Source organism: Pipistrellus kuhlii, unplaced genomic scaffold (genome assembly GCF_014108245.1).
Source record: "Pipistrellus kuhlii isolate mPipKuh1 unplaced genomic scaffold, mPipKuh1.p scaffold_m20_p_30, whole genome shotgun sequence".
NCBI classification, from domain to species: Eukaryota; Metazoa; Chordata; class Mammalia; order Chiroptera; family Vespertilionidae; genus Pipistrellus; species Pipistrellus kuhlii.
This window is the reverse complement of record NW_023425530.1, coordinates 3,114,307-3,126,684: the sequence shown is the minus strand read 5'-3', so window position 1 is coordinate 3,126,684 and position 12,378 is coordinate 3,114,307. Positions and strand designations below refer to the sequence as shown.

At 50.2% G+C, this 12,378-nt stretch overlaps 1 protein-coding gene across 1 annotated transcript in view; it reads left to right on the top strand.

The window, feature by feature from the left end:
- Positions 1 to 973: 973 nt before the first annotated feature.
- Positions 974 to 12,378, top strand: part of LOC118731258 (complement C3) — a 44,761-nt gene continuing 33,356 nt past the window's right edge. The window contains exons 1-19 of the mRNA XM_036459701.2: positions 974 to 1,126; positions 1,884 to 2,076; positions 2,911 to 3,076; positions 3,171 to 3,241; positions 5,197 to 5,291; positions 5,381 to 5,463; positions 5,554 to 5,644; positions 5,866 to 5,968; positions 6,070 to 6,199; positions 6,422 to 6,537; positions 6,630 to 6,779; positions 7,211 to 7,420; positions 7,551 to 7,754; positions 8,108 to 8,269; positions 8,648 to 8,777; positions 9,020 to 9,091; positions 9,235 to 9,435; positions 11,559 to 11,667; positions 11,901 to 11,986. Coding sequence (XP_036315594.1) covers positions 1,047 to 1,126; positions 1,884 to 2,076; positions 2,911 to 3,076; positions 3,171 to 3,241; positions 5,197 to 5,291; positions 5,381 to 5,463; positions 5,554 to 5,644; positions 5,866 to 5,968; positions 6,070 to 6,199; positions 6,422 to 6,537; positions 6,630 to 6,779; positions 7,211 to 7,420; positions 7,551 to 7,754; positions 8,108 to 8,269; positions 8,648 to 8,777; positions 9,020 to 9,091; positions 9,235 to 9,435; positions 11,559 to 11,667; positions 11,901 to 11,986 — 2,452 coding nt within the window. The 5' untranslated portion in view covers positions 974 to 1,046. The remainder of the gene's footprint in view (positions 1,127 to 1,883; positions 2,077 to 2,910; positions 3,077 to 3,170; positions 3,242 to 5,196; positions 5,292 to 5,380; positions 5,464 to 5,553; positions 5,645 to 5,865; positions 5,969 to 6,069; positions 6,200 to 6,421; positions 6,538 to 6,629; positions 6,780 to 7,210; positions 7,421 to 7,550; positions 7,755 to 8,107; positions 8,270 to 8,647; positions 8,778 to 9,019; positions 9,092 to 9,234; positions 9,436 to 11,558; positions 11,668 to 11,900; positions 11,987 to 12,378) is intronic.

Genomic DNA, 12,378 nt, shown 5'->3' with positions numbered 1-12,378 from the left:
AACAAAATATGACTCAGGGACACTAGAAAGGACTGTATGTAGAGCATGCCAATATTAGGTCTGACAACATGGACATTTGTAAATGCAAACGATATCTGTGGAAAGGAATCATGATCCTTTATTACATGGTCATTTAAAAGATATATATATATATATATATATATATATATATATATATATATTCTACCTTTTAAATTTTAAATCATATTAATATATTACCTATTAACACAAAAATATACTTTTTAACAATAATATCCTAAGAGGATGCTGTAACAAGATAAATACAAAACATAGCTATGGTCCACAAAAATTACTTTTTAAATCATCATAGCTATTCAGGCATCCTGACAATAGTAGGTGAAGGGAGCTCCATGCCCTATAAAACATGCTCACCTGGACAGTGAACTCCTATGTGTACTTCAAAGGCCAGCTGAAATGATCCCCCCCCGCCCAAGAAACCTTCTCTAACCCTCCAAGAAGCAGAGTTCTTCTTCTCCACTTGAAATCACACTCTAGAGGACTAGGAGTGTCTGTGCTGGATTCTGACCCCCACCCTAACCCAGCATGGAAGACTCTGGAACTAGGACATTAACTACCAGTGTGGATATGGATTGCTAGGAAGGGTTTGGTTAATAAGTACATGGACAAATCTGGACTGAGCCATGCCCAGATCTGAGGTGGGAGGTGGGTTTCTGGCCTTCAGTGTTCCTCTACTACAATGTGGGTGTAACAGGGAAAGGTCCCTGTTCACTCATTGGCCTTGTCCCTGAAGAAGGCTAGGGCAGGAGGCACTTGTGCTCCTGTTGGAGGAGGACATGCCATCAGGTTATTTACCCCAGGAACTGCTGGCCAAGGGAGTGAAAAAAATTAGAAAATGTTATTGAGAAATGTGGGGCAGCTCCAGGGAGGAGAGAGGCCATAGGGAGCAGAGGGCTGGGCTGAGTGCGGGAAAGGCGGGAGCCAGATAAAAGGAGGCCTCCAGCAGCCTCTGCTCAGTCCTCCCTTTCCTCTCTCTCTGACTTTCAGTCCTGCACTGTCCCTGTATCATGGAGCCTACCTCAGGTCCCAGCCTGCTGCTGTGGCTGCTGCTGCTGAACAGTCTCCCCCTGGCCCTGGGGGACCCCATGTGAGTAGTCACAACACTGCCCACAGTGAGGCAACTCTGAGGTGGAGTGGGTTCAGGTCCTTGTAGAATTCAGGGTGCATGATGCTGGAGGAGGAGGAGTCACTGGGGAGGAAGGCTCATAAATGGGGCTGCCTGTGACTTTGAGAGTTTATAGGTTAGGTGTTTGTGAAATTCAGACATTGTGCAGAGGGGATGTGGATGTTTATGAACCTGGGGTCCGCAGGTTTAGGGTGCATATGGTGTTTGCTGATTCTGTGGATGTGGAGGTTTGACTTTACATGATTTGGGAGTTTGCAGTTTTAGGATTTCTGGGTTTCAGTGTGTGTAGAGCTGTGGCGTGGGGTTATGTCGGCTGGGGGTGGGGTGGATTAAGTTGCATTTGTAGGCCTGAGTGATAAGGGTTTAGGTAGAGGTTTGGGGTGTTCAGGGATTTGGGGTTCAAAGATGTGGTCCATGTGAGTTTAGGTATGTAAAGTTGGGGTACCCCATGGTTTGGTTGTTTAAAACCATGGGGTGTGTAAAGATTTAGAGGTTAAGGCTTCATGAGTACATATGTGGGATCCCCAACTGTAAGTTTGCAAGTCTAAATAATAGGGGGACTTGATGGTTCTGGTTTGGAGGTTCAGGGGTTGATGAGACCTATAGCTCCTGAGCCATTGCTGGTATCTGGCTCCAGTCCAGGACCAGGGACTGGGGAGACCCCTGTGCAGGCTGGAATGTCGGGTCCCTGGTATGACCCCATGCACTCCTCCCACAGGTACTCCATAATCACCCCCAACATCCTGCGTCTGGAGAACGAGGAGATGGTGGTGCTGGAAGCCCACGATGGGACAGGTAACATTCCTGTCCAGGTTAAGGTACACGACTTCCCAGCCAAGAAGCAGTTGCTGTCAAGCAAGGACACCATTCTGAACAGCACTAATAGCTACCTGAGCACAGTCACCATCAAGGTAGGTGCTCACTGGAGCCGCCCCGCGGATGCCCTGCCCCCTGTGGGTCTTCTCCCCATTCTAACACCTCGCCTAAGAGCCCTGCATCTTCCTCAGCCCTTTCCCTTTTTTGTTTTTAATCCTCCTGAGAATATATTTTCACTGAAAGGAATTGAGAGGGAGAGACAGAAAGACAGACAGAGAGACAGAGACAGAGAGAGAGCAAGAGAAAGAAACATCGATGTGAGAGAGAAACATGCTCAGTTGCCTCCAGTACACACCCTGCCTGGGGAATGAAACCAGAAACCTGGGTACATGCCCTGATCAGCAGTTAAACCTGGTGACCTTTTGGTGCACAGGTCCAAGCTCCAACCAACTGAGCCACAGTAGCCAAGACAGCCCTTCCCCTTTTTAATTCACCTCCCCATTTGGACTCCTCCTTTTATTGGCCCTGCCCCTGCTAAGGAACTCCCTCACTCTGAGCACCTTGCCTTCCAAGCCAACAATGTCTGTGCCCCTCCTTTAAGAGCCCATTCCCATCAAAGCCCTGTCTTCCTTCAAGCCCCTCTCCTCTCTGAGTCTCCTCCCCTTTCTGAGGCCCCCTCTACTACTGAGCCCTCCATCCTCTGAGCCCCCTCTCTGATCCCCCTTCCATTCCTCTCTGACCCCTAGCCTGTCTCTTGCCCTTGCCCCCTCGCCCAGTACCCACCTCTCCACAAACCAGGCAGGAGTGAGGGGCAAGCTCTGTTGTGAGGAGGGGCAGATGTGGACCCAGCCAAAGACCCAGAGGTTGAACCATGGGCAAGGGGCCCTGGGGCAGCCCCCTCCTCACACCCTGCCCGGTTCCATGCCTAGCTCCTGGCCAGCAAGGAGTTAAAGTCACAGACAGGGAACAAGTTTGTGAGTGTCCAGGCGGCCTTTGGGAATGCTCCACCGGTGGAGAAGGTGGTGCTAGTCAGCTTTCAGAGCGGGTACCTCTTCATCCAGACGGACAAGACCATCTACACCCCAGGCTCCACGGGTAAGGTCTGGAGGGGGCTCTGAGGGCTGGGGCTGGGTCATCGGGAGGGGCAGGGCCTCACTGAGCTGTCCCTTTCTCTCCCACCACCTCTCAGTCCTCTATCGGATCTTCACTGTGGACCACAAGCTGCTGCCTGCGAACCAGAAGGTTATCGTCAGCATTGAGGTACCAGAAAGCGGGGCCCCCACAGACACTTGGGGCAAAGACTCAAGGAGAGACTAAGAGAGAGTTTGAGACAGAGAAAGAGGCACTAGGAAAGACCTTAAAGCAAAGAAATATACAGAGGCACAAACACAGAGGCCTGTAGGTGGGCAGGCACCCACACAGGCACCTGTGAATTCCACCTCCAGCTAAACCCCTGGTCCCTGTAACTCTGGCCAGGTCTCTCACCTTCCCGAGCCTAAAGTTTTCTCTTCTGAAGATTGGAGTAATTCCATAAGGCTGTGTGGTAGTCTGTTCTGTCTACTGAGCCAGGGGGCACCTGTGAGCACCTGAGCCTGGGATAGCAGCTCCTCTGCTCACAATCCTCCAGGACTCCTCCTTCCCTCCAGATAAAAGTTCAAGGCCTCCAGTGACCTACAAGGCCCTGAGTGGCCTCCCCTGTCCCCTTCCCACTCTCACATCCTCCCTCTTTTCCCCTGACTCACTCTGCTCCAGCCACACAGGCCTCCTCTCTGTCTCTCTGACACATGAGGCAGAGTCTCCTGCCCCAGAGCCTTTGCAACTGCTGTTCCTTCTGCCCAGAAAACAATCTTCCTCCACATATGCATACTACTTGCCCTTTAATTCCTTCAAGACTTTGCTCAAATGTCGCCAATGCCCCAATTACACAGTGAGGCATTTCTGAGCACTGTAAATTTACAACCCTCTTGAATTCACACATGCACTCCACTTTCTCTTCCTGCCATCATTTTGGCATCCTGTAAATTGCATTTATTATATTCATTTAATTAGAGGCCTAGTTAAATTCATGCACGGGTAGGGTCTCTAGACATGGCTGCAATCAGGGCCAATCAGGGCCAATCAAGGCCTTCCTTTCCCAGCTGCCAGCCAGGGCCTGCCTTTATTCCACACTGCCCCTTGGTGGTCAGCGCATGTTATAGCAACTGGTAGAACTCCCAAGGGGACAATTTGCATATCAGCCTCTTTTATATAGGATAATTGCCCCCCTCCACCTACCTCTGTGGAACCTCAATTCCCAACAGAAAGGAGTTTTTATCTGTTTGTTCAGGACCTTATCCCTAAATTCAACAAAGTGCTTGGCATACAGTGGGGCTTAATACAAAGTGATGGAAGGAAGGAGGCAGGGAGGGAGAAAGGAAGAAGTGAAGTGTCACTGTGCCAACAGGAGGGCATTATCCACAGATACCCTGGTTTCCAGGAGAAGTCTAAAAACCAGATTTAAATGTGGTGTCTTTCGATGTTTAACTGTTGACAGAAATGAAATAATATGTGTACAGGAGGTTGCAATTCTTGCAGAGCAAAAGGTTGGACAGAGCAATTATGTATGGCTTAGCTTAAATCAAGGGCTCAGCCCAGGGCCTTGCACAAAAGGAGGTAATACATTCTACAGATTCTTTTTTAAAAAACATATTTTATTGATTTTTTACAGAGAGGAAGGGAGAGAGATAGAGAGATAGAAACATCAATGAGAGAGAAACATCGATCAGCTGCCTCTTGCACAGCCCCTACCGGGGATGTACCCGCAACCAATGTACATGCCCTTGACCAGAATCGAACCTGGGACCCTTCAGTCTGCAGACCGATGCTCTACCACTGAGCCAAACCAGTTTTGGCCATTCTACAGATTCTTAATATCAGGGGGACACTCATAATGATGAGCTCCTGCTTACATGAACTCTGTCCCACGCCAGAGGGGCTGTATGTATCTCCTGTTTTTAGATGTGCACATTGAGCACAGAGAAGTTAAGTAACTGGCCCAAGGTCACAAGCTTGTAGGTGGCACAGTGGGATCTGAACGCAGACTGACCAACTCAGGTCCACGTTCTTAGCCGCTGCTGCCGTAGACATGACAGAGAGAGTGTCCACACACAGAGAAGGAGAGGGCCAAGGGGCTAAGCCTGCTCTGAAGAACTACCCCCCTCCCTGTCTATCTACAGACGCCCGAAGGCATTCCCATCAAGCGAGACTTCCTCTCTTCTCAAAACCACATTGGCATCTTGCCCTTATCTTGGAATATCCCGGAGTTGGTCAAGTACGTCAGGAGTGGGTTTGGGGCTCCCCTATGCCAAAAGGGGTGGGGGCTGCAGGTCTGAGCAAATCACTCATCTGCCTTCCCCACAGCATGGGGCAGTGGAAGATAAAAGCCCACTATGAAGATTCGCCAGAGCAGGTCTTCTCCGCTGAGTTTGAGGTGAAGGAATATGGTAAGAGAAGGAGGTAGCCAGGGTGTGGGCCCCATAATGCTGGGCTCAGTGCTGGCCCCTTACCAGTGTTGTCCCCTCCTCATGCCCCAGTGCTGCCTAGTTTTGAGGTCCAAGTGGAGCCAGCAGAGAAATTCTACTACATTGATGATCCTAAGGGCCTGGAGGTCACCATTACAGCCAGGTGAGGGGCCAGATAAGGAGCCAGGTGAGAGACCAGGAAAGGGGTCAGGTGAGGACCAGGTAAGGGGTCAGGTGAGAGGCCAGGTGACAGCCTGGTTGAGGGACCAGATAAGGGGCGGGGTGAGGGGCTAGGGATTCTGGGTCCTCTCTATGGTCAGTGGAAGTTTGGGGGAAGACTCAGCTTTTCAGGAGGGAGAATCAGAGACTCTCCTCTCTGCACAGGTTCTTGTACAGGAAGGATGTGGATGGAACAGCCTTCGTCATCTTTGGGATCCAGGATGGTGACCAGAGGATTTCCCTGGCCCAGTCACTCAAGCGTGTTGTGGTACCTTCCAAGCTTCCTTCACTGTGAACACTTCCCTCTCACTCTCTGAATCCCCTCCCCCCTGAGTCCCTCCCCTTCTGAGCCCTCATTCCCTGTTCCAGATCGAAGATGGCACTGGAGTGGCTGTGCTGGATAGAGAGGTTCTGCTGAGTGCAGCCCCACAGGCCCCAAGAGAAGCTGCCCTAGTGGGGAAGTCATTGTACGTGTCTGTCACCGTCATCCTGGACTCAGGTGAGGCCTGGGCCAAAGGTGGAGGCTCAGTACCACCATGCAGTTCAGTCTGAGAGGGGAGGCCCAACTGAGGGAGGAGGCCCAGAATGAAGGCGGGATCAGTCTTATGCTAGAGGCCCAGTATGAGGAGTGAGTTCCAATATGAAAGCAGAAGTGTCCAATGTGGGGTAGCCTGGCCTGAAGGGTGGCCCAGGAGCCCACCCTCACAGCTGGCCCCCTCAGGCAGCGACATGGTGGAGGCGGAACGCAGCGGGATCCCCATCGTGACCTCCCCATACCAGATCCACTTCACCAAGACGCCCAGGTTCTTCAAACCTGCCATGCCTTTTGACCTCATGGTGAGACCCAGGGAAAGATTGCACCCCACTCCTGAGCACTGGCTTCGTTTCTGGGTCTTCTGAATCCCCTCCACCTTTCCCTGCACCCACAGGTGTATGTGACGAACCCCGATGGTTCCCCAGCCAGCCGCATCCCTGTGGCAATTCAAGGCTCCAACGAAGAGATTTCTGTGACCCGGGATGATGGCCTGGCTAAGCTAACCATCAACACACACAAGAGCAAGAATCCCCTGTTGATCACTGTGAGTCTGCACCAGCAGGACTCCACCCCAGGGAAACAGAGGACTTTATTCGTACAGCGGGCTTCTAATGATTGTACAAAGGGGTCTTGTCATGTGCATAGTGGGGGATCCTTTCATTTGCATAAGTGGGTCTTGCCATTCACACAGAGATGTTTCATTCGCATAGAGGAATCTTGTCTGCACATTGGAGTCCTGCCATCTGGGTAGAGGGTCTTCCTGCCATTTACACAGGTCCTCCTGTCATCTGCATAGATGTCTTATAAGGACATTAGCGCGCCTGGGTAACCTAGAAGTCATGCCATGTCCAGATCCTTAACTTTATCACATCTGAAAAGTCCCTCTTGTCACACAAGCTGCCATATTGCCAGGAGCCAGGGATTAGGTCATGGACAACCCAGGTAAACCGCGTGCCTCCCTGTCTCCCTTCTCAGGTTCGCACAATGAAGGAGGGCCTCCCAGAGGGGCGACAGGCTACCAATGAAATGCAAGCCCTACCTTACAATACGATGGGCAACTCCAACAACTACCTGCACCTCTCCGTGCCCGCCATGGAGCTCAAGCCAGGGGACAAGCTCTATGTCAATTTTGTCCTGCAAATGGACCCCAGCCAAGATGCCAATATCCAATACTTCACCTACCTGGTGTGTGGCTTCCTAAAACTTCCAGGTCTCTCCGCTCCTCACTTCTCCAGCCCTCCAGAACTCTACCCCATTCCATTTCTCCCATCCTCCTTCCTGCCTTGCTGATCCTTATGCCAACCTGTCTCCCAAGGTCATGAACAAGGGGAAGCTGTTGAAAGTGGGACGCCAAGTGCGAGAGGCCGGCCAAATCCTGGTGGTGCTACCTCTGACCATCACGACAGAGTTTATTCCTTCCTTCCGCCTGGTGGGCTATTACACGCTTATCAACAGAGGCCAGAGGGAGGTGGTGGCTGATTCCGTGTGGCTGGATGTCAAGGATTCATGTGTGGGCAGGGTAAGCATTGCTGAGTCTCTGTGGCCATCTTGTGACTCTCTGCCTGGCCATGGCTTTCTGTCTTTGACAATCTCTCAGTCCTTCTGAACCATTTCTCTCCCCTCCTTGTAGAGCTCCTGCCTCTCTCTTCCCATTTTCCATCTTGTTTTCTTCCCTGATTTAGTCTCAGTATCTCTTTTGCTCCCAATTTTATCTTTTCTTGACTTTCTACCCGATACTCGTTTTGTGCGTCCCCCTTCTTCTCTCTGTCTCCACCTTTCTCTCCTTCCAGACCAGACCAGGACTCCTCTGTCCTCTACCGACAAAGGCTGAGGACCCGCTGGGCTGACTTATCCCCTCCCACCTCCTCACAGCTGGTGGTGAAAAATGCCATGAAGGATGACAAGCGTCAACATCTACCTGGACAACAAATATCACTCAAGATCGAGGGTAACCAAGGGGCTCGAGTGGGGCTGGTGGCTGTGGACAAGGGCGTGTTTGTACTGAATAAGAAGAACAGGCTGACTCAGAAAAAGGTATGTCCCCATGCCACTGAGGTTGGGTAAAAGAAGGCAGAGGCAAAGAGATGGCATTGGGGTGAGGTGGGAATGGCGCTGGGGAGAACAAGTGATGTGAGGTTGAGTGTGGGTTAAGTACAAAGGTCATAATAGACACACACAAGGGGATGGGTTGAAGTTTAAGTTGCAGATGGAAATGTGGATGGACATGGTCTGTGTTAGGGACGGTCATGGTAATGGACACAGGTCTGAGTCCCACCTGAGCACACTCTGATCACAGACTGTGGAGTGTCTGGAGTCAGGCATGAGGATGGTAGTGAGGTTGGGTGAATGTGTTGGTGCGATGACCTAGGCCCTGCTGGCCTTGCCTCAGTCTGCACTTGACCCCCTCCCCAGATCTGGGACACAGTGGAGAAGGCAGACATTGGCTGCACTTCGGGCAGTGGAAAGAACTATGCGGGTGTTTTTACGGATGCCGGGCTGGCCTTCCAGACCAGCAAAAAACTGCAGACCGAGCAGCGGTCAGGTGAGAAGTCGGCCAGTGGACATCCGGGGAGGGGCAGCACTTCTACCTCCCAGATAGGATCCAGGACCCTGGTTTCAAGTCCTGCCTCTACCTCCTACTAGCAAATCACTCTCCTCTCTGAGCCTCAGTGTCTACGTCTGGTGAATGGGAGCAATAACACTCCCACCTCACTACTGTGAGGAATAAACCACGGACAGGCAGTCAGTGCTTAACCCATCTTGTTCTGCCCTCCTGCCCCTCAGATTTGGCATGCCCAAAACCTGCCACCCGGCGACGCCGCTCAGTGCAGCTCATGGAGAAGAGGAAGGGCAAAGGTGGGAGTCCTCATCTGTCTCCCCCACCCTTGCACCCTGCCCACTGAGATCCCAGCAAAGCTGGAGGAGAGGAGGGCCTGGACTTGAGCAGGTCCTCTCTGCGAGGCCCTGTGGGGACCTGCCTGGGGTGTGTGTTCTCACAGCGGGTGAGTACCCCAGCAAGGAGCTTCGCAAGTGCTGTGAGGACGGTATGCGGGAGAATCCAATGCAGTACTCCTGCCAGCGCAGGGCACAGTTCATCCTCCAGGACAAGGCCTGCGTGGACGTCTTCCTGGACTGTTGCAACTACATCACCCAGCTGCGGCTGGAGCTCAGCAGGGACAGCGACCTGACCCTGGCCAGGAGTGAGTGCTGCGGCCTGGGGTGCCCTGCCTGAGGGCAGGTGGTGGGAAGGGGAGGTGCCTGTCACTGGGGATGGGAAATGTGTGGGTCAAATTTGCTTCCAAGAGCAAAGGCAGGTGTGAAATTGAGGGAAATTACGTTATCAATTACAGGATGACAAGTAACAAAAAAAAAAATGCTTCTGCTTAAACCCTAAGGAAGATTGGGAAACTTGCCCAGTGGCTGGCTGACCAACCAAGGCAAAAAATAATGATCTTGTTTTCTTTAAAAACCTTTAACTTACAGACATTCTTGTTCCGGTTCATCTCTCCCTCCCTCTATTCCCTCCCCAAGCTGTTTGATGTCCCCAGAGTTCTGAATAGTTCAGTGTGGATTTTTTCGGGGAGCAGCAAAGATATTCTCCTAAACACCACCGCACAATGCTCAGCATCAGGACATTACTGTGGTTTCCTTCCCACCATCTAATTCACAGAATCACTCAAACGTTGCCACTTTTAAAATTTTTTTAGTCCTCTCTAGTAAAAGGAGCCAGTTCCAAATCACAGGTTGCATTGGTGTGACTGGCTGTGTCTCTTTAGCCTCCTCATATCTGCCCCAGCGGCTATTCGGTCTTTCTGTGACTCTTAAGTTCTTCAGGTACAGGAGGTACACAGGCCAGATCCTTTGAAAGATGTTCAGCCCCCTGAGTCAGCCTGATGTTTCTCCTGCTCACATTGGGGTTTTGCATTCTGGGCAGGGCTGTCCCAGGGGAGATATTGTGCCCTTCTTGGTGCCTCACATCTGGAGACCGGTAGCATTTGTTATGCCAAAATTTCCAGGCAGTGGGAACAGAAAACCAGGCACTCAGATGATTAAGAAAATGCACTTTATTGCAGGAGCACAGGTGCTGTGGCTCGGGGGAATTGGTTCACAAAGCTGAGTACTGATTGTAGCGGGATTTCTCTTCATGAAGAGTATTATGTTCTTTGTTTCTCGTTCCTGGGCTTTTGCATTCCTCCCTATGACAGTTTTAAAGGGGAGCTGAGAGCCCCTGGCTGGTGTCTGCAGTCAGCTGCCCTTGTTGGGGTGGTGTATGGTTTATGACCCTGCAAGAAAAGTATTCATGGAAACAGATTTTTCAAGGGCATAAGTGGGAAGGGGGTCGGGGTACAGGATGCAGCTATGAGCAGGCCTGGGGGTCCGTAGACGTCAGCTATTGTAGTCAGTCATCAGGCAGTGAGATGATGTTGATGAGATGATGTTTTGACTCCTGGTGAGTCGGCCTGACCATATCTATCAGTTCTGTTTGCTGGATTCACAGCTGAGTCACCTCCTCAATCACTTTGCAGGCCTTGAAAAGAAAACTTAAAAAAAAAAACTTGGGCATATATATATGTTTTTATATGCACCAGTGGGCAGATGCTCCAACCGATAGATTAGCTTGAGTGGGTTTAGCAGATCAGGACTGGGCAAGATGGGCCGGACACGGTCTGGAACCAACCTCCCATGGTACCTCCCCTGCCTCTAAGTATTTCTTCTAATGAATTTCCTTTCAATGCGCACAAATCCATGCACCAGTCCTCTAGTATACATATAAGAAACGTAACCCCATATGCACATAAGTATATGTGTTCTAAGATTTAAAATAATATAATTATTTTTCAGATTAATTCAGGTACACTATCTATCAGATTGTAAGTCTCCTCTAACACATTGATTTGTCTCATTATGATGTGAACATATACTTGTGGTGATGTGAATCTTGATCCTTGATTAAGATGGTGTCTGCCCTGTTTCTCCATTGTAAAGTTCCTCTTTACACCTTTTATGTTGTTTTTTAAAACATATTTTTAAAATTTAAGTCAAGAGAGCTGTTCCCAAAGATCAATATCACTTAGCCTTTAAGATAACAGATTTGGATAGACACCTTATGTGATAACACATGATTTTTGTGAACATGTGTATTTTTGGGGGTTGGGGCTTAGCAGCCACCTCTCAAAGACAGCTGTTGTCAAAGTGGAGAAATATTTCTAAATTCTTTTAGCTGGAAAGCTCGCATCCCCTTCACAAAGATTCCCAACACACGTGAGCAAAAGACAGGGGAAGTGGGTCTGCTCTAAACCCAGATTTCCCTCCACCTGCCCAGGTAACCTGGATGAGGACATCATTCCAGAAGAAGACATCGTTTCCAGAAGCCAGTTCCCTGAGAGTTGGCTGTGGACTATTGAGGAGTTAAAGGAGCCAGAGATAAATGGGTAAGGCTGGGCATCCCTCATTCCAACCCACCTCAGGCACTTCCACGCACAGGACCAGAACATTTAATTAGCATGCACCCCAACATCTTCTGTTTTCTGGGATCATAGTGCAACTTCACATCCCAACCTGGAAAAACCAAGTGGTGCCCACATCTGAGCCCTCCAACCTCTCCCTCATTACCTGCTCTACCCTCCCCCACATCTCCTAAGGCCTCCATTTCTCCTCCATCTAGAGTCTCCTCGAAGACCATAAAGGTGTTCCTGAAAGACTCCATCACCACATGGGAGATCATGGCTGTGAGCTTGTCCGACAAGAAAGGTGAGATTGTGGTTTTGCATCTCCAGGGCCCCAGGCATTTTCTGTTTCTCATCCATCCCAAAGCTTCTCTGCTTCTTGGTGTCTGAGCTCTGACACCTGGTTACTGGGTGGGGCAGGTGCATCAGTAAGATCATGGGTGTCAATGCTTTTATTTTATTTTTTAAAATATGTTCTTGATTTGTCCTAGCCAGTTTGGCTCACTGGATAGTGTTAGCCTTCAGACTTAAGAGTCCCAGGTTCAGTTCCGGTCAAGGGCATATACCTTGGTTGCAGGCACATACCTGGTAGGGGATGTGCAGGAGCAGCTGATCGATGTTTCTAACTCTCTATCCCTCTTCCTTCCTCTCTGTCAAAAAAATCAATAAAATATGTTAAAGAAAATATGTTCTTGA